Source organism: Poecile atricapillus, chromosome 2 (genome assembly GCF_030490865.1).
Source record: "Poecile atricapillus isolate bPoeAtr1 chromosome 2, bPoeAtr1.hap1, whole genome shotgun sequence".
In the NCBI taxonomy this organism is placed as follows: domain Eukaryota; kingdom Metazoa; phylum Chordata; class Aves; order Passeriformes; family Paridae; genus Poecile; species Poecile atricapillus.
Genome location: NC_081250.1, coordinates 134,286,567 through 134,307,976, shown reverse-complemented (window position 1 = coordinate 134,307,976; position 21,410 = coordinate 134,286,567). Strand labels below are relative to the sequence as shown.

Here is a 21,410-nt window from a genome sequence, read left to right as displayed (position 1 = left end):
GCCTCCACTGTCAGGTGGGCATTCTGTCCTCATTTGTACCCTGCTCATGAAAAATACAAAAGGCAGCTAATATTAGGAGGTATCTAGGGATAGGGTGGAAGTCTAACTGGATGGTGCAGCCACTCCAGAGCAGCTGATGGGAGCACTTCATGGTCTCAGCAGGTTTGGTGTGCTGCTTGGATTGGAGCTAGAGCACGTCCTGAGGCGGCAGCTTGGAGCCAGCTCCATCCTGGGAGCTGTGCCCTGCGGGATGTGGGAGCCTGAGGGTGGCCGGAGCGCAGAGCCCACGGCCTGGCTGGGTGATGGGCATGCCTGGCCTCCCTCCACTCCCTGAGCCTGGCAGGGAACGTGGCACCATGAGACTGGCATTCCACCTGCAGCCCTGCTGGGAGGAGAAAAGCCTGTGCGTTCTCCAGCTGAATGAGCTGCTCGCCACCAGCTCCACTGAAGGGTGTGGAAAGATGGAAGGATATTGCTGACCACCTTAGAGGAAAAGCAACAAAATTCTGAACACAAATTCTGTAAAGAAAATGTTTTATTTAAAGTGTTAAATACCATCACCAGAATGAGTTTGATTTACATTAGTTGGTGTTCATTACAGGCCTAATCTGCCCTTTTTTTTTTTTTCCCCAACTGTAATTCCTTTTAACCTTTTAAAACGTACTATTTACAAGACAGCAGTGATCACTGGATTAGTACTATTTACATGACTAAACCATAAGTAGAATTGCAGACGTGTGAAAATTAAAAAAAATACATTAATTTTTTTTTTAAATAAATACTGCATAATGACAATTATGTACAAACCTTCCATGCGTCATGTCCTTGATTTTAAAATTTGAAATAATTTATAGAGGACTATGCATACAAGAATGTGTGAGCACATCTCACAGTGTCAGGAAAATGGTTATGTATTTTTGTTTAATATCCTAGGGGATATTGTAGACTGCATGTTAGTAGTATTTATTTGCTGCTGGTAGACAGGTGTCTAAATTATTTCAATAAATATAATTTTACCAGTCTGTCTATTAACTTAACAATAATCCATTATATAAACTCTGCAGACAAGACACAATCTCATTTTCTATGATATTGCACAAAGTAAAAGGCATTATAAGTGATACTGTTCTTACTTTTTCCCTCTTAAGAGGCATGTACAATTTGTTAATGGGAAACTTCAGCAAATTTTCAAATAAAATCAGAATAATTCTGTGTGGCCATAAAGGTAAATGTAATGTACTTCAAAAATTATTGCAAGATTTCAATATTAAACCTTAAGTAGGTATTAAAGGCATACAAAGACCCAGGTAAAAAAAAAAAAAAAAAAAAAAAAAAAGAGGATATTTTGTTATTAAACATTAGCCAGTTACATTCCCTTTAAATAACATAATTTAATGAAAAGCTTGAACTTGCAGCACCACCCAATGGTAGTTTCTGTCTGCTACAAAACCCAGGGTTTTGAAGATCCATTATCTGCAGTGAGGTTCTGGGGTTCTGGTAATGGTGCAAATAGCTGACAGAGTGGTACCAGTAAGCTTTCTTTAAGGCTATTTTACCAACCAAAGACTGATACTTTCCAGACTGATATTACCTAATTATGTCTTTTGCAATGCAAATGTAAATTATGAAAATTGAACTTTACAGCAGAAGAACTGTATGGATTTGTAACCTTTGTTGCTTTTGTCATTTCAAAAATGTAGCAATCAATTTGGTTTAGTGCAAATAAAAGTGCTCAAATTGTTTTCCTAAAAATCAATTAGGTACTTAATTTTTCCTCTTTCCAAAAACCTTCAAGAAATAATAGTTCAGTCTTGGAATGAAAGATGCTGGTGCTGAAAACAAATTTATTGAAGACATCTTACAATGGCCACATGATTCCAGTATTTTGCTGTAGAATTCAATTTGAAGGTGAGAAAAAATGAAAATAAGTTACCATGCACTGTACAATAAATTGCAAAAGTTCAAATATCTTCTTTATCAAATACATGCTGAATTACATTAATGTACTCCCAAGCCATGTTGCAAAATCCTTTTCAACATGCTTGAAAAAAAGCTCTTAAACAATATTTTTCTCAAATAATTCAGAAATGCAGAACAATCTGCAACCCTGAACCAAATATGGGGCATAAGACAGTAATAAGTCAAAAGGTAGCCATTTTAGAATATGCTGATCATCCTGGGAGGTAGAGGGGAAAAAGAGCAAAAGGAAGAAGGGAGACTGGGAGGAGAGATAGAGAAAGAAGGAGGTAAAAGAAGTGTACAATTTGCACATTATGTTGAACTTTACAAGGCTTGTACCTTTTACATTTAAATAAATTTAATATATTACACTTATTTCTTGTCACATAAACAGAATTTTAAATATTTGCTAGAAATTATTTTTTATTTTTAATATAAGTCTGCAAAAACACAGACCATGACTGGTTTAAAGAATGATAAACGTGGTGTGTCTTTGTATCACCCTGGTGCATTCTCTTCCCTTTAAAACCATGCACTAGTGAAATTTATTTTTAAAAATAATATAAACTGTTGAAAATGGCTGATTTATTCTTTTTTTTTTTTTTTTTGCAAGTTGCAGCCCCAAGAAAATAATTTAAGTGTTCAGCTAAATCTGTGTCCATGCAAAAAAGTTTCTTAATTTCATACAGTACAGTATATCCACAGAACTTTATTTTTCAGAGAGTCCATCAATGTCTGGGGTTTCACTGTGTGAACAGCTGGGGGGACGAAGCACGCCACTTTAGGACTTGAGCCTTTTCAATATGAGGAGTTTTCAGATCTCAAGCAACTGCTGCAAGTGTCAGTTGACTTTTCCAGCATCCTTAGATTCTTCTTTTCTTCCAGTGTCTGCTAACTGTCTTGTAACGTGGCTTCATGGGAGGGTAACTCCATTTCTGTGGCATAACCAAACTTTAGGAGGGGAGGGCAGATAAACAAAGAAACGGGAGCAACAAAACAGATATGCCATTGAAAAGGACTTTTGTTGCATGAAACAGATTGGTTTTTTTAGTTTAGTCCATGGCTTCAGATTGGACCAAAACTGAGTCCCTGAACTCCAAACCTATCAGTTCTTCATGATTTCAGTCCATCACCTGAGGGCCTTCCATAGGGCACAATGTGTGCAACTTCCTTGAGAACACAGGATCGCGTTGCAGCCCTAGAAACAGGCTCAGAAGACACAACATTAAGCATGCAGTGTTACCAGGGTTTGCGACCTGTAATTTTATTTTTTTGTAACGCTGGTTGCTATGACAACAGTTTCACAGCTGCTATGAGCGAGCGTACGAAGGTCCTGTTGAACTTTCAAGAGATGATTGGGAAGCTCTTCTAGTGAGAGGAGCTAAGGTTGGGTCTACTAGGGAAGAAGGAGGGAAAAGTTTGAACCACCCAATCACCATGTTGGACAGGTCCAGTTCATCTAAAAGTATCTGTGCCACTCCCATAAAGGATTTGTGATCCATACGTCCATAGTCTCCCCAAACAATTATCTGTCAGGAAAAGAAACACAAGAAAATAGAAAAAAAAAATCAGCAAAAATGTCAAAAGCTTTAATGTGATTTGTCAAAATTCTCTGCTTACTTAATTACAGTAAGGAATGAAATATATAACTGCTGACATAGTTTAGTTCTGTGTAAACTAATCATGATGCAGTGACAGAAATGATGTGGGCACAAACAGCAGTTATCCACAATACCAGAGAAAACCCAGTGAGAGGAGCCCATACATACAGCAGATGCAAAATAATCCATAACCCACTTTTGCTCACTTCTACTTGCATACTCAGTTTCTATTTGAATAAATAGCTATTACTGTTGTGTTTATCTACTCAGCAAGTATATCAAATTTGAGAATTTATTGCCAAATGAAGCCTGAAACAAGCTTGAAACTCATTGAGTGAAAACTGTACAGGTGACATTTTCAGGTTCACAGAAATATTTATGCAAATTACCTGTAAAACTTTCCCCTGGGGACTTTCTTCAAATGATAGAAGTTGTTGATAAAGTGGTTCCAGCGTTTTTCTTGCTACCTTAGTTTTCTTTTTGGCTATGCAGACTCCATTTTCTAATAGGTACACCTTTACATATGGTGCTTAGAAGAATGAAAATAAAGAATAGTAGGTAAAGAAGTCCAGATTTTTTTGTGCAACACACACATTTTCTATCACCATATAAAAATCTGCTTTTAAAGGATATATAACTTGATAGAACAAATCTCCACAAGCAGTATTAACAATTATTCTAATACAAAGCATCCATGCATTTTCTTTACTCTTCTCCTTGGGTGTATTTTTTTCTTGACTTCTTTTTGTGTGTCTCTTTTACCATGAAACAATTCAGATTTTTACCTGAAAAAATCAGGCACTCCTATATATAGCATCCCTATACTGTACAAAATATGCAAAATAGGCCTATTAAGTAAATGCACGACTTGCAATGACTTTGGTGAGATTTGGATCAATGCTCCAAATTGTTAGTAATTTAAAACTATCTACAAGGTGAAAATCAGTGAAGAAAAGACTGACACAATTTCTATTTCAGCTGAAGAGCTTGCTAAAAATATCATTATATTGTCCTTTTCACATAGTGTTACAGGACATCAGATTATAAAATAAGAAGAAAGTATCAAATATTGGTCTACTTTTTGAGTAGATACCTATTCCATATCTCTTGATTCCCTCTTCATTCCTAAGACTATATAAATCTTCAGTATTTACCTTTCTTTCTACCCTATAACTAAGGATGCCTTTGCTATTACCAAATATACTTTTGGGTCTTCTGACAGCCTGATTTTTAATTTCCTCCTGAAGTAGGGCTGATTTTTTGGTGTGTTATTTCAATACAGTATGCATTTCAGTATACAACATTGTAACCTACTGAGATTTGAATTTGTTAAGAGTTGACAAAGCTGAACAGAAAAGTCACAGACTTCTTTGGTAGAATGCTACTCTTAGAATCATAGTTCATACTGAGTTGGAAGGGACCCATTAGGATCATCAAGTCCAACCCCTGGCCCTGTGCTAAAACTGTTACTAAGGTTTTTCTTCCTTACCTGGCAGTGTCTTTGAACCTGGTTTTACAACAAGGCCACGGGCTCGGATTATTTCTACTTCCAGTTGTCCTTTCTTGTCCATCATTCCCACCTGAATATCTCCTAAATAGCAAAAAGAAATCCCAGCATTGTAATTCAGAACTACTTTAGTATATGAAATGTTTACAAAATTTCTAGGATGAATATGTGTTGACTTGTATCATCTGTTTTCCAACAGTAAGTATGATCCAGATTTTAACACTACTAGATAATTTAATATTTACCCTCTTCACTGCTGTTTATGTTACTAAACAATTTAAAACCTTTGCAGTAACACCTTGTCTCACATCTTCCACGCCTGTATTACTTCAAATTAATTTCTATTTCTTAAGAGTTTCACATTAAAAAAAAAGGCAGGAAGGGAATTAATACAAAGCAGCTGTTTAAAACTGCTTGAAATCTCTTGACTGTGCCCCTAGTTTAAGACAAGTTATGAAAAGATAACTTGTGAATATAAACACCTGTAAACACCATAACAAATATTTTGCAACTAAATTACCAATTTTTATACAATATTATCCAAGTGATTCAGAGAAAAGTTTGGTCTCATTGCCCCATTTTAAAGATGGAAAACTGAAGAAGACATGAAAGACTGAATTTTTCAAAGCAACTCACTACTTTTGCATGCCTTCATAAGCATCCATGATTACATTCAACTTTGGCTGAGGTTACAGCTTTGTTCTTAACTGAGTTGTTCAAAACCACAAGAGAAATCCATATTTAAAGGGAGTTTAGATAAATTTTATGTTCTAATTACCTGACCAAATAGAATATATCATATCTAGAGGACATGAACACTTACCCATTGATGGTGTTGCCAACGTCTGTCGTCCTACAAGCTGGGCAGGACCAAGTCCATCCAGAAAATCACTAAACTGGCTGTCTGCAGCCAATCTCACACCAGGGAAGATCAAACTAGAAGTAATATTGAAAACGAAACCAACAAAAAAGACACTTAAATTTCCCCTTTGTTTGTGTTTTATATTTGTTTGGTTTGTTTTATTTTGGCTTGCATTTGTTTTTTGTTTTCTAGATATTTTGCATTTAATGTTTGTGGGTTTGGTAGTACTCTAAGGAACTTACAAAACAATTCTGTAATTTAAAAAATCCCACAGTGTTCAACAAGCAGCAATTTAGCCTCCAGCATATAAACAATCAGGTAAGGAAAGCACTACTTCCAATAATTTCCAAATTTGTATTCTTCCATCATTGTTGTCCTTTTCCAATGCATTAAAGACCACTGTTAATTATCAAAGTATACATATGAGACCAGTTTATTAAGATACTAACACACACCCTTATCACTGACTTTGTTACAGGAAGGTAAAATTGCTCACACTTCTCAATTACTGTGAATTCAATGGCTAAATATCAAATGTACACAGTGAAATAATGATGACATTAGACCAAATATTGGTTGCTATTTTCAAAATTGCCATTCATTCAAAATATTTTGTTAAAAATGTCTTTGAGAATGACATCTATTCAACAGCAGTATTGAAATCCCTTGTGGCAAATGACCAAAGTAACTTAAAACTAAAATGCTTGCCATAAATTACCTATGACCCATTACAGAGCAACAAGAACTAATGAAATTTGTAATGACCAATCATTAAGAAACGTCCATCTCAAGAGCATGTAGTGCATCAACTTGGACAGATAAGATATATTGTGCAATATAGATGTACTGTCTAGTGCTGTGAACACCACTAATAAATCAACCTACAATCAGACTTTGCTGGGTAATGTCTCAGATATATCACTCAGAAGTTTTTAACTTGGGCTTTTATGATAACCACGGTACATGACAGATTCGTACTTCTGCCCAGATAATTCTTCAGGTTAAAAGTAGCAGAATTTTTGAAAAGCTCCTAAGCCCAGTGAATGAGACATGGAAATGCTCTGGAAATGCTTTGCTTTGCATAGCACTGATGTATGCCAGGAGTTTTTGGAAGAGAACTTATCCGTATCTGTGTTTCACCTGTTGTATTGCACCTGCTTCCCCTCCTGACACACCTTATGATGATGATCTGAACCACCATGTGCCCTTCTCATGGAACAGCAGAAATGATCCTCCTCCTTCCTGCACCAACAGTGGGAGACTCCTTCCATCACAGGGGAAGACTTAGGCTTATAGTCTATCAATGACACTGGCTTGTGAAGGGAATTCTGACTGAACAGGACCTACAGCACTCACTGTGCTTCTCTCTAACAACCAGTTTCATGGAGAAACATCAAGAAACCACAGCTGAAAATGCCGCTTACTTTCCCTCAGAGCTGTAGCTGTTCATGCTCCCATCTGTTGACTCCCGGCTTGCCTGGCGAGTCATCCAGTTCCTCATCTCCACAGCCAGCCCTGTCTCCGTGCTCCTCTGGACGGTGCTCCGCAGCTTCTTGCCCCCTGCTTCTGTTGGAGACAAAAGAGAAGCCCCCATGCCACTGTGCTGTCACAGCTGGGCAACCCTGTACACCCCTGCTCCACGTGGCACAAACACTCAGAGCCACAGACTATTGACCTGTAACAAAACTTACATTCACTAATTTTCAGTTTTAGTAACAGGCAAACAGCATCATAAATCTCTTTTACAGGATCTTAGTTCTGTCACTGACTGCTTTCCAAGGTCAGACAACACAAGTCTGCCCACGCAGGTAACCAGATTTAAACAATCCATAGTCTAGTGTGTTTAAAATATATTTTCCCTGGATGAATAAATCCCTCTTAGGAATTGAATTAAAATGTTACCATGATGTCAAAACCTGCAGAGAAATGTTCTAATTCAGATGAATTACTGTTTTAAAAACATTTGGTCATTATCTCCTAAATCAAGTTACAGACATCCATTAGTGAGGACAATAAACTACAAATCAAGGAGCCTTCCCATGCTTTCTTCTCTTTTCACTAGCTGATAAATTTAAATTTATATTTAAAATACACAGTATTGATTTTTATGCATGATATTAAACTTTATCATCTCCAAGAGTAACAATTTGTCTATCTATAGTTTAATTTTATTCGTAAAAAACAACAGTGTGACAGATGTCTGGGTATAAGACACGGGAAAAAATACTCAACAATATAATTGCGTTTTAGTGTAGGAATTTTGATCAAGACCTCAGCTGGATGAAATGAGTGGGAATGAAGACTCAGTTTTTCTTTCATGAATAAGACAGCCACTCCATGTCATTTATGATTTTAAATGCTCTGCAATGGGGCAAGGAATTCTGCATACTGATTTCATTTAATCTGTTTTATACACCTCTGAGTGCAGCACAATGATGTGTGATATACTGATATTATAAAAGAGCAAAAACTTTAAATATGCTACAACAAATAATAACAATTCTTAAATACTGATAAAATGAGGGTGAAGTAATATCCAACATCCTAGGATACTGATGGACTCAACTTCCTTCTGCTGTTTGTTGCATCTGGTACCCCGTACACCTTCTCTGCCTCATCATGTACTAGAGGTCAGAAGAACTTCTGGACCTGTGAGGTTGGTGAAGCTTTAGGGATTTGAAAAAGGAAATGAGCAAAATGAGGAGACAGTCCTGGGATGAGGACTATCACACCCCAGGGGGAATATGTGAGCACAGGGACTGGCTTAGAGTAAGAGGATCTGCACCCTCGGACAGGGAATGGGAGAGAGACCTCAATTTCAATGTGTGCAATCATTGTCACTGTCCTACAGGCTGCAGCATGGGTTGAAATCTCCCAGGCCCCTCAGTCAGGAGGAATATTAGGTCAGATAAAGAACAGGGGAAATGTAGTGAACTGGGAACTAGACACCAAAAATACCTTGAAAACCACTGACTCCTTGTCAAGAACGATTAATAACTCTGCAATATTTAGCAGCAGTGAGACATTTCTACAGCAGTATCATGCATGGTTCAAATCATATTGCTTATTACAAGCCTTCTACATATTCCTTAAGATATCACTTTTAATCACTACACACAAATAGTAAATATAATAGAAGTAATAATTTTCCTCTAGAACTTCAGCTACCCAAATAAATTCAGTACCCAGTAGAATGAAAAAATAAATTTTATTGCATCGAAATTACTTTTTCTAAAAATGCCCAACAATACCTGATGTAAAAAATGCAAATAAAAAAGGTACCAGGCTACTTTAATATATGAAAAATGAAGGTCAGAAATCAACAATTTCATTTCTTTTGGGTTGCATCGTTCCAAGTGCCTGCTGGCAGCTGACTTCCAACAGTTCTAAAATACAAGCACTCATTTCAAAGAAATATTCCCACAAACTGCCAGGAAAATATCGTGCTGTAGTTTTGTAGAAAAGGTACACTACCTCATAGTTACATGTGAAAGGCATACAACTCTGAAGCCCCACAGGATATTACTCTTCTGTTCTATAAATTCTTTTGATGAGCAATCATTCATTTTCACTCAGCCTCACTGAATGATGGTCATTCTCAATTCATTATTGCAAACATGATATAAAATGCAAATTTAATAGAATATCTCCATCTTGCATGGTTCTTCAGATCTTCATGCATCTTTCAAAGATTTGGGAGCTTGGAAGAAATATATGTTCAATTATGTAATGTGAATGAGTATATAGTAACTTCTTTTAGTTTGCAAGGTAGATTTTTTTTTTTTTTAGCTAGGATTATAAGTCTGTATGCCTTCATTGTAGAAGAACAGAATAAAAATATGAACATATCCACTGTACATCAATTTACTGAGAAATCAAGGCAGAACTTGTGCAACTGCCATTCGTCTTCATAGAGGCACACGTGCTCATAGCATCCCTATAAACTTTAATTTAAAGCAGTTTTACTTTCCCACATTCATTTTAACTGAAGTAAGTGGTCTGGTTCACATGACAACAGGCATACAAAGATACAACTTTGATACAGCATGAAAGTTAGGCATGTGTAGTATATCCTGCTTTTGTGCGAGTGGCAAACAATAATTATTTTGACCGTAACACAGAATTTAAGAAGGGCTGAAAAGAGGTTATGTGAATTACTATTTCCCAATTTTCAACAGAAACAGGCAGTGCTCTCAAAGGGTCTCCAAAGGGAAAGTTCTGACCTTTTATCAATATAGCTCCTAATCATGATGTTGATGGTTCTTGAAGTAAGAATTGAAGATTTTAACAGCAAAATGGCAACTTGGAATAGAATTAACAGAAGATCCAGATCTGGGTGGTGTGACTCCTGAGCCACTGCCTTTGACATGAATATACTTTTAGATGAAACTTGGCTAAACTAATTATAACAATACATGAGAAATATCTCCATTTGATTGTCCCCTGTACTAGCAATATATTTGTCCCTGGAAAAATGTTAATAAAGCAAAAATAATCCTACAATACCTCAAACAATTTAAACACAAAGACAGTACTTGTGCCATCCATAACTTATGTTTCATAAATTCATCATTAAAACAAATTTAAAAGTTTCAAGCAGCAAGGAAACCACAATATAGCTACTCAGCTCAAAGAAACAGCCTTTGGTTCCATACTTCTAAGCTGTACCTGGTAGAGCATCTGGTTGGAGACCATATCACTCTACTAATACAAAACTGTTTTCCCACATTCCTGCCTGGAAATTGAAACCTCCTCTCTTGTGTTCAACTACTCACACAGCTGTATTCCATACTGGACCCAAATCAAAAGGAACAAACAAAAAATATGATTTAAAGTTGTTCTTTTTCTTTCACTACAGATAATTTTGAAAAAGATATTTGTCAAGACAAGCATACAGTTGAATGAACCCAATTAAGGCAATACTAACCTCTAGCTAGATTAATAACTTGGGAGTGCACCACTCACTCAGAAATAAATATCTAACTGGTATCACTGTAAAAGTGGAGGTTGGTTTTATAATCCTAAAGTATATATACTTATACACTCATGTTGTGCATGCTGTGTTAATCTTACCAAATGAAAAGATACAGAAATGAGAGCTTTGAAGTGTACTTTGTTGTCACATTGCTGAGTACCTAAAATAAAAGTAATTATACTCACCATTTCCTAAACTCTAATAAAGAACATTGAAAATACTCTCCAAATTAGTAGAAGCCCTGTAAGTATAACTGCCCTAGCAAAAAGAAATTTCTCGCAAGTCCCCACCACAAAATATGGAATATATTACCTGAAAAACACTAGTTCAGATTCTGCAGCCATACTGTAAGGAGTGGAATAAATTACCAGAAATAATTGCATTGGTATTTATGAAAGCACATTCATTCTTACAGTTAATCACACTGGTAATTTAACTAATATGGTCATTGCAAATAGACTCCACAGGCCACATTTTCTAAGTTACGCACGGAATTATTTGTTCCCACAACTTGGAGTGCAAATCAATTACAAATTAGGGATGCAAAACTACTGATACAATCTTCAACAGCAGATGGGAGAAGTCAAAAACTGCAGTGAATGCAACAGATTACCTTCCATCATCTGGGATCTAGCCAGATGAAATCCGCTGCTGGTGGTGAGAGTGAGAGCTCTCAGCTTGCTCTCAGCAGGAGCTTCCTACAACTGCTCCCCAGCAGGCACAGAGCCTGTGGACATGGCACAGGCACAGGCAGGTGGGCTATGCCAGTCACCAGCTGGTGTGCGATCTCTTGGTAGGACTTGTATGGAGTACAAAGCAGCTGTGGCTTCAGAAACACACTTAAGCGCTTGAGGTGGCTCTTCTCTGCTCTCCCCACCTCACCCGAAAAGCTACATAAAAACTCCTCCAGCATTGTCATCTCAACTCAGGAGTTAGATCCACCAAGAGAATAAACTGCCTTTACATGCCCATTTTTAAAGACTAGAATTCTTTACATACCTAGTGACCTGCTCTGGATATGTTAACAGCTGGCTTGATAAAAGAGAGTCTAAGAAAATTTGAACCTACGGAAGAAAAGGGGGACAGGTTAGGTCTCAAATTCCCTTGCAGCTGCACAGCTCTGTTTCTGGAGCATCCCAAGTTTTGTCTGCATTGAACAAGGCATTTAGCTCTTGTTGAAGCACTAGGAGGCACAGCCAAGTTATTTCGTTCTCTGTGTTACCCAAGCAGAAGACATGACTTAGGATCTATTAATTTAAGCAGGATTTGGGAAACCCAGGTTCCACTGTCACTTGAGTCTGAGCTCATTTCACTGATTCTCATAGGCCAGGGCTAAGCATCAGCTCATGAAGTTGTGTGTTACAGTCCTTCTGGTGGACATTTTCACAGCACATGCTGTTGGCATTCTGAAACCCAAAGAGCATTTCAGAGCCAGGGCAAAACTGTAACCAAGGGCTTTCTTTCCCTTACTTGTAAGGAATAAGGGAAGATCTGCATTCTAGTTCCTGCTTCCATGAGTGCCTGAATGTAAAATACTGGTATATTTTGACTGGGACAGGAATGGCCTGCCCTGATATGCCCAAAGCAGAGCTGCCTTCAGCAAGCAAGTTCTTCAGTACAGGAGCAGCCAGGTTTGGAATGTGTGAGAGAGTCTGGGCTGACAGCCCCAGTCTGCCCCAAGCATTTTTAAATTTCTTGGGAATTCCATTTTCAGTCAAGAAACATTTATTTACCCTTGTCCTGCTCTTTTCTTCCTCTGGCCATAATGGAAGCATAGTTAATTAAGATGGCACCTAAGAAAATGTAAAAGAGAGAGCTGAATTAAATAATCAACAATAATCAACTGCAAAACTGTTGCTTGCACTTCTGGTCAAAGGCTGGTATATAAGATTTGGCATCCCATTCTTGATGAATTTCCTACAGGACCCAAGATGCAGCCATCAGGAATCTCATTTGCTCCTGGCAAGACTGCAGCATCCTTTTTCTGCATTCTGCTTCCCTGTCATGGCAAGCCTGGTTGTATGTTCAGTCAACTCCGTGCCTTGTTGTGGCCATGTGATGTGAAGTCAGTTTACCACACGTGGCTCCTGAGAAATGCTATGGTTTACGGCAAGCACCTGCTTCTTACTCTCCCCCACATCTTAATGTGTCTAAAGCTGTATTCTGCCACTTTAACTTCACTGCTGCTCTGATATCCATCCTCCAGTTAACTGATCCTTCAGCAAATTGTTAAGAGCATCAGAAAAGAGAAACTGTTTTTGTCTGTGTGTGGCATCCATCACTTTACGATCTTCACCTTAGAGTTTTATGTTCCCAAAAAGGTTTTTGAAATATTTTTACAGGAATGAACTGTAAACAAAGAGCTATTTCCTACATACACAAGTACTTAATGTTCCTAAAACTTCCGTATCCTCAGCATTATTATTCAGAATCACATGTCAGATATGAAAAGGACACATAACCATCTTGAACACCCTACGGTTTGTTTTCAGTGTCTGTGCTAAGTAATGCCCCCGGTAACCCCAAATAAGTGCATACAGAATCACAGCATAGAGGTTTGCTGCTTGGCCATTCCCTTCACAAAGAATTTACCCCTGATAAGAGACAGCTGTCCCAGGGAAACAAAAGTAATTAACCACAGCTGTAAGGAAGAAAAGGGTTAGTGCTGATGTAATTTCCACTTCTGTTTTGGTTACCTGGCTCTGACTATATAATAACAAACAGGCTGTGCAGGTCTGGTTGGATCCTTTGTTTTGCAGATGCTGATTACAGACCTTGACAGGGACATGCAGATCAGGAATTGAACTACACACAGCCACTCAGGCCCTTCCACACCACTGCAGAGGTCTCTGTTTCTGTAACTGATAAGGCCATCAGTTTTCTAGGTGTGGTCAGAGGATTTACCTGCTGCAAACCTGAACACAGAGCTATGACACAAAAAGAACACGGATTTGTAGCCCACAGCTACAAATGTCCCATGTGACAAGCGACCTGAATGAACAGTTCTTCAGGAGCCCTCATTTAGAACAGTTATGATCTCCACACAGATAAATCTTATCATTCAAATGTAATAGTTCTATAATATTTTGTGCATATGTCAAAATAGAATGGTAGCATTTTATATCCACTTTGTACATTCTGTACAACAATCTACATAATTACAAAAAGTGCAAAACAGTGGGAAATCAGTCTCATCCCCAATCTACTAAAATCCTGAAAAACAGAGCAAGTAATTTTGTGGAATTACATTCTAATTTTGTGTACCATTTATATAAAGAATTAGTGGATAGGTGTACATATTCATTACAGGAACTCTTCACATCCAGTCTCTAATTTTGCCAATGACAAAGGATGATCATTCAAAGTAAACAGAAACTGTTTCTGCAGTTTTAAGAGATAACGTTTTTATGTTTACATGGACATTCAATTTTCTGGATCTGTACCATTATTATGAATTTATTAATAACCATTATTTCATGCAGTGTCAAGAGCAGATTAAAAATGCTTAAACAGCAAAGAGTACATGTATTGAGGAGTTTAGAACTGTTGTGTTTTTTTGCATTATATGAAGTGAGAGATACTTTCTAAATATTGAACAATGGCAGTAACCCTATTCTTTGCCCCAACTTTGATTATTTTTATTGCAGCAAGGGTCACTGCATATACTATTAGACAGATCTGGGCAGCGTTTTTGAATGATGTAGCAAATGTGTTAATTCAAAACCCTCTATTAAGGCTTAATGAGGTAGATGGTGCCAAGAAGGTGGATGGCTACTGAGATTATGCAAATTAGAAACAGCTCTTCCTCCTTTGTCTAAGATTAATAATGATCCAATGTAAATATCATTATTTAAATAACCACAGTTCACAAAAAAACTGAGCTAATTTCACACTGTAATGACCCATTTTCAAACCATTGCTGTTAAACATTTACCTCTACAAACTGAAACAATGACAACACAGCGTGTTGCTGCTCCGATTACACACCTGACCTTGACATAGAAAAATGACAATTACAGCATGTAGCTATGAGACAGTTTTTTTACATGTTTATGTAGGTACCACCAGAGATGCAACCTATCATACACTGTATGTTCACTGCTGCTGCTACAGCCATATCCAAATTATCTGTCGCTACTCAGGTACATGCTGCAGTGTAACCAGTAGCTCAGAAGAGAAACACAACTATACAAGAAATACAGCTTTAAAAATCTACTGGGCATTTTTAACTCCAGTTGAAGTATGTTGTGCTTTGAATGTCAATCCTTTTACAGTTTCTCCTACTTCTCCCTTTGTTTTCCAAAATATATGTGATTTTTTTTGTCACGCTCTTTACTTTGCCAGCAACAGTGTAGTTTTTTATTATTTTTTTGAAGTTCTTATCAATCTTGGCATCTACAGCTACTTCATTAGTATAGTACCTGAGTATAAGTGGTAAAAACACTGTGACTTGCTCAAAATGCCTGCTATTCTGCCTCCACTCTGGAACTCAGCCCATGGAGCTGCAGAAATGGGACAGACCCACCACTGTAATGAAAAGGCTGATGCAAGTCAGCCCCTGAACTGTGCCCTAACACCAAATAGAAAAAATTATCAACTATAAACTTAAATGTCATGCAGATTCTTATGGAACAATTATTATTGCACATTCAGAGAGTTTTTAATCCTCCAGGATGGATGACGCCACCATTGCATGCAATGTGCAGCAGACAATCTCTGGTGTGTTAGCAATCGAGCCAAGATCTTTAAAGCTTCATCTCTTACAGCAGATAAACTGTCACAGGGCATTATATCCTTTTTTCATACTCTTCCTTGGCTCTGCCTATGAACATTCCACATAAACAAGGTCATCTTTACCACCAAGGCCAAAATGTAGGCCAATTCCCCCAAGATGATGTAGTTATTCTGATTTTCTTCATAGCCTGATACTCCTATATTACTTTATTCTTTTTATGATGGTAATTTTAAAGGATAACTACTTCATGTGCAGAATTCTCTTCACTTTAGTAATTACTGTGCTAATGAATTTATTGTTACTACTTCCCCCATTTTCTATTTCTGGTCAAATTATTGTCTGCTTGTTATTGTCTACTGGGACCTCCAGAGGGACACTGTGATCTGGCGGTCTAACCACAGGAACAGAATTCAGGAACTGCTGAGTTTTATTCCAGCTCTACCAATGTGCAGAGATTAATCAGTGAGAAATGCCACTGAATCCATTACCAGTGCTCAACTGAGCAACTCAGCATACCTTTAAATAGGACCTGAGCCTTCACTCAGGGACAGCACTCCCACTGACACCTATGTGGGATCGAACAACCCCTCCAGCAAGTTTCCCAGTTAGTTATCAGCCAGGTGACAGGAGAGTATAATGTGCTTCTATTCCTGCTGAACTCCTGCAGCAACACTCAGATACTGCTTCCAGTAGACATCAATATGCAAAACTGTAATGTAACTTCTACTCAGCTAACACAACTAATTTTTGCTATTTTTGGCATGATTGTCTTGGACTGAAGAACATTCTGTGGCTTTTTTTTAATTGCCTTTTGTTTTTCTAACATACTAGGAGACCAAGATGCTTTCCAGTTCTTTCTGAATTAATTTATGTCTTAAATTATCATAAATTATCTCTTGAATTGTCTTCAGCACCTGCAAAACATTTAGCTTTCCCCTTCAATAGCATAGCTTCACTACCACCCAAAAACTTTGGCAAAAAATGACATTGAATTGCAATATACTCCCTTTCGGTGGGCATAGTTCTGCATACAGACCTTGCCATGACCAGCAGCTCCATAGCTGCACTCCTGGCAATGTGCTGTTTAACTGTTTATAACACCTCAGTGTAAATGCAAATCAGAAGTGAATGTAAATAGAGTATAAAAAGGAAACCATAGTGAAAATTTATTACAGTAAACAATACACAGTGCAATTTGAGGAAGTACCAAGTTACCAGTCCCACTCATAAAAACAGATGTAGGCTTTCTAGTGATCACATCATGTGATCTGAGCCTCTCCTCTTCTCCCTGCATGTTGGATAACTCTGCCTCTTCTCCAGAAAGCTTCTTGTGCATAAGAACTCATTCGCTCAGTTGTTCACAGGAATGTTTAGTGCACTCATGCACTACTCATAAATATATCATGTGCATGAGACTTTGTACTATGACTACACAGACATCTAAAAGGATATACCATGCATTTTCATGGGAAATTCTCTTATCTTTTGACAATCACAAAATTTCTTTAATTTCAACAAAGCTAAGAATTCAGAAAAAATATGATGCTTCAAGAGCATTCATACAGATACTGATTTGTACTCTGTCCCCACACTTCTTCAACACTATCCATATAGTTTAAGTCTGTTCCAAGTGTTATTTGACACCAATTCTCACTTCAGTATTCAGGCCATACATGTTATCACCAATGAATCTAAAAAAATAAAATGCAAAAGACGCCTCTTTAAAATCCTTGGTACTTTGACACTATAAATAATTTTCTCTAGCACCATGTTAGTCCTGTGTGTACACATGCAGACATGCCAGAAACAAATTGATGACGGAAAGAATTATTTTTTAGCACCTTTTTCTAGATGTGGCTAAGAATAATAAACTCCTAAATAATTAACGTGCATAAACTTGAAGGATTCGTATCAACTGATCAGCAGGTATGAAATACAATTTTAAATAGCAGTTCCTTGTACTGCAAACCTGGCCAACCATGGCAAGTTCTGGCCTAGCCATGACAAATTCCCCTGTGCTCTGCATTGGTGAGGCCACACTTTGAGTACTATACTCAGTTTTGGGTCCTTCAAGGACACTGAGGTGCTGGAGGGTGTCCAGAGGAAGGCAACAATGCTCTAAAAAACATGTCTTATGAGAAATAGCTGAGGGAACTGGGCTTGATTAGCCTGGAGGAGACTCAGGGGGGACCTCATCACTCTCTACATGCACCTGACAGGAGGCTGTAGTGAGGTGAGGTTTAGTCTTTTCTGCCATGCCTGCAGTGAGAGGATGAGAGAAAATGGCCTTAAATTGAGATAGGGGAGGATTCAGATTAGATACTAGAAACAAAAATTCACTGTTAAGGTGGTCAGGCTTTGGAATAGGTTGTCCAGGGAGTTGGTGGAGTCAGAATCCCTGGAGGCGTTCAAGAGGTGTCCGGATCTGGTTCTGGATGTTGGGGTTTAGTGCTGGGTGGATAGATGGACTGGATGTTCTTGAAGGTCCCTTTCAACCTTGATGATTCTATGATTCAAATTCATGGCTACCAACCGAAAACAGCAGCCTTTCCACAGCCCACTTCTTCAGTACATCATAGCTGGGATGCCAGCTCTTAAGAGGTCTTCTTTTTTAATCAGCTGACATGTAAAGTGATCTTCTTTCTCAATCATAATTTTCAAATATAGCTTCAAAAATTATTATATGTTGTGTTACTTGCTATTAAATTACTTTTGAACTTGACAGTACTCATGTTCTTTCATACTGAAAGATACACCTCTGGACCAGTATATTCACTTCAGCAGTTAATAACCCAAAGTCTTTTAAGAGAGTATCTCAAATAATAAATGCCTCAACAGGTCAGATTTTCTATTTGTAGTGAAAATATGACTGAGTGTGAAATGTAAAAAAAAAAAAGAAAAAAAGAAAAAAAAGAACCCTTGTAGCAGGTTATCTTTTTTTTTTTAAGGTATCCACCACATGCAGAAATAACTACATCTTGAGGACAGTTAACTTATGAAATCTGTTTGACATCTTTTTCAGATTAAACTGTAAGAGAACATTTGTATGTGAACACAGGAGTGCATGTGCCCCACCCACTTTAATTAATTACATTAATATAACTGCATAAACACTCATAAAACAACAAATTCCAATTTGAGTGCAGAGGTGACTTGCCATCCAGAAAACACATCGCAATATTTTTTTCTTATCCCACTGAGAACACTTGGGTAATGATCTTAGCTGTCATGCCTGCCATTCCCTCTGTAACCTGGTGGGTCTAAACTGAGGTAGCAGAAACTCAAATCCATAAAACTGCATAGCAATTACATTTCTGTGTTTTCATGGGAATTAATGAATTCAAATGCAGCCTACATCTAAATAGGATCAGATAACATAAATCAACACAATATGTGACATGTGAATCAGCATAAAATCTTTCAACACTTCTGTTTAAATGATTTGCCAGCACAAAACTAATAAATCATTACAGTTACCCTTAAATTTACAGATATTTCTCTACTGAATTCCATGTACTTTTTATTTGTTTGAAGCAGCGAACTGTTTCAAGCAAACATAGATTCCACCAAGGAATAAGCTAAATGCTTCCTAGAGAAGTAAAGAAAACCAAGTAGAACAAAACAAATCAATACTCTGATTTCACAAAGGATTAATGCAATTATTGTAGCTAAAAATCAGAACAGAAAATAAAATGCTTCTGGAGATATAAAAATAATCTTTAAAGAATACCTAAACATGTTAAGGATAATTTATGATACTTTCAGTATGCGTTTTCAGCCACAGTGTTTATTAGCACATCAAGAGTATTAAAAATGCCATCTGAAGCCTACCCCGCAGTCTACCGGCAATATTTTGCAGTTCACTTCACTGTTCAAGGCAGGGAGCAGATGAGAGTACTGAAGGCCAGCACAGTTTGCCCCAGGGGCAGCCACTTCTTTTCTACTGCAAGGGACAACCTGGCCAGCCCCAGAGTAATAGCAGCGAAAAGGTGAGGGACCATGCCTTGGGATTCAATCAGAAATGAGAGATGCTTTGGAGAAAAAACTTCAGAGACTGCTGCACATGAAAAGATAAATCAAAACACACACTAGCCACTGAACTCACAGCCTGAAATGTGTAAGGTGATAAATGAACATGCAGATATTTTAAATAGATCATGAATGGTTTACACACACGGCTGATGCACGTTTGTCTAGCAACACTGGACTTATATCTTCAAACCTACTGAAGGTGCAATTTTCTCCATTAACCTTAATGAAATTAAAAATCTTGTATTAGTTCTGATAAAACAAGGGAAAGCCCATCATTCTATACATAAACATATTTAAACACAACAGATTGTTTTCTTTATGAAACCAGTATATTCAAAACAAACTCATGGAATACAAGTTCCATCCTGGATAGAGTTTGGTGCCATGGTTAAGTATGTATGTACATCTGCACATTCCAAACTGCAAATCTTTTGGGCGGGTTGGGGGGGACATGGCTACACAGAAAATCCACTGCATTTCTCTTGTCAGCCTTCCACCTCCACTGCTGCCTCTTAGGAAAGGGTACCCGGGGCCAGTATTCAACTGCTCAGCTCTGGCGTTCCGTACAAATTATGGTGTAATGACAGACAAGGGATACCCGAACAAGCCCGCAGATTGTCGAAAAGCACCTGCGAGGAAGTGTGGTTTGTTTTTCGTACGAACGAGCAAAAAATTGAAAGAATGGAAAGACCCTTTATCCTTTATTTCTCCCCCCCAACATAACTGAAGTTCAGCTGTAACTTCATTCCCAACGTGACGATAAACACCATCTGTTAAATCACACCTCACTCTCCAGCTCCAAGCACGGCAATACTAATCTCTCTCTCAGCCCAAGCCCCTCTCCATCACTCGCGTCCCCCCGTCCAGCTCCTCGCCCAGCACCGATCCCCGGCCGCTCCCGGCTGGCGGCCACCGCCGAGCCCGGCCCGGAGCGCCCGCGCTCCCCGCGCGCGCCTGCGGTGACCGTGCCCCGGCCCCTCACCTCCGTCCTCCTCCTCCAGGGAGTTCATGCAGGGAAAGTAGACCGCCAGCGCCTCGAAGGAGGCGGAGAGGCTGCTCCGGCTCTGCGAGCGCTGCATGGCGCGCCCGCCGGCCGCCGTCTGCCGGCCCATCTTGGCCGAGCGGCACCCGCCTTTGGCGCGGTACAAGAAGCGCGGCGTCTTGGCGGCGGGGGCTGAGGGCGGCGGGAAGCGCTGGGCGGGCTGCGCGCCGCGGAGCTCGGCTCTGCCCCGCTGTGCCCGGCTCTGCCCCGCTGCCGCCGCCGCTGCTCTCGGCGGGGCGGGCCGCCGCAGCCAGCACGGAGCCGCCTACCAGCGGGGCGAACAGTCAGCCGGCGGCGCGGGGCCCCGGGGCGGGCGGAGCGGGACGGCGCCGTCGTGCGCGACTCGCGGGCGGGACGGCCCGGCCGCGGCTGCTGTAAATACCGAGCGAGACGGAGGCAGGACCGGGGCACGGCGCCGGCCGGTAGCGGCGGGACGGCCCGCAGGCACCGCCCGCAGACTTTGTTCTCCGCCCGGCTCCCCCCGGGCTGGCGAGCGGCCCCTGCGCGGCAGCGGGCGGGACGGGCGCGCCGGGGCCGGCCGGGGGCTCGCACGGTCCGATGCTGCAGGCGGGGGGAGCCGTACCAGGGGCGGCCCCGGGGCTCGGCACGGAGCGGAGCTGGGCAGAGCTGCCCCCGCTCCGGGCCGGCAGGACACACCTGCGGCCAAGGGGCAGAGCCTGCTCTCGGGTGGGGTCTG

At 39.5% G+C, this 21,410-nt stretch overlaps 1 protein-coding gene across 38 annotated transcripts in view; it reads right to left on the bottom strand.

The window, feature by feature from the left end:
• Positions 1 to 517: 517 nt before the first annotated feature.
• Positions 518 to 21,410, bottom strand: part of RIMS2 (regulating synaptic membrane exocytosis 2) — a 447,907-nt gene continuing 427,014 nt past the window's right edge. For 37 of the 38 annotated variants that reach the window (XM_058833029.1, XM_058833039.1, XM_058833034.1 and 34 more), the window contains 5 exons: positions 7,354 to 7,495; positions 5,891 to 6,003; positions 5,050 to 5,151; positions 3,950 to 4,089; positions 518 to 3,488 (listed from right to left, as the gene is read on the bottom strand). In XM_058833029.1, coding sequence (XP_058689012.1) covers positions 3,270 to 3,488; positions 3,950 to 4,089; positions 5,050 to 5,151; positions 5,891 to 6,003; positions 7,354 to 7,495 — 716 coding nt within the window. In that variant the 3' untranslated portion in view covers positions 518 to 3,269. Of the gene's footprint in view, positions 3,489 to 3,949; positions 4,090 to 5,049; positions 5,152 to 5,890; positions 6,004 to 7,353; positions 7,496 to 20,653; positions 20,895 to 21,410 lie in introns of those variants that run through there. The other variant, XM_058833064.1, reaches the window with a different exon arrangement.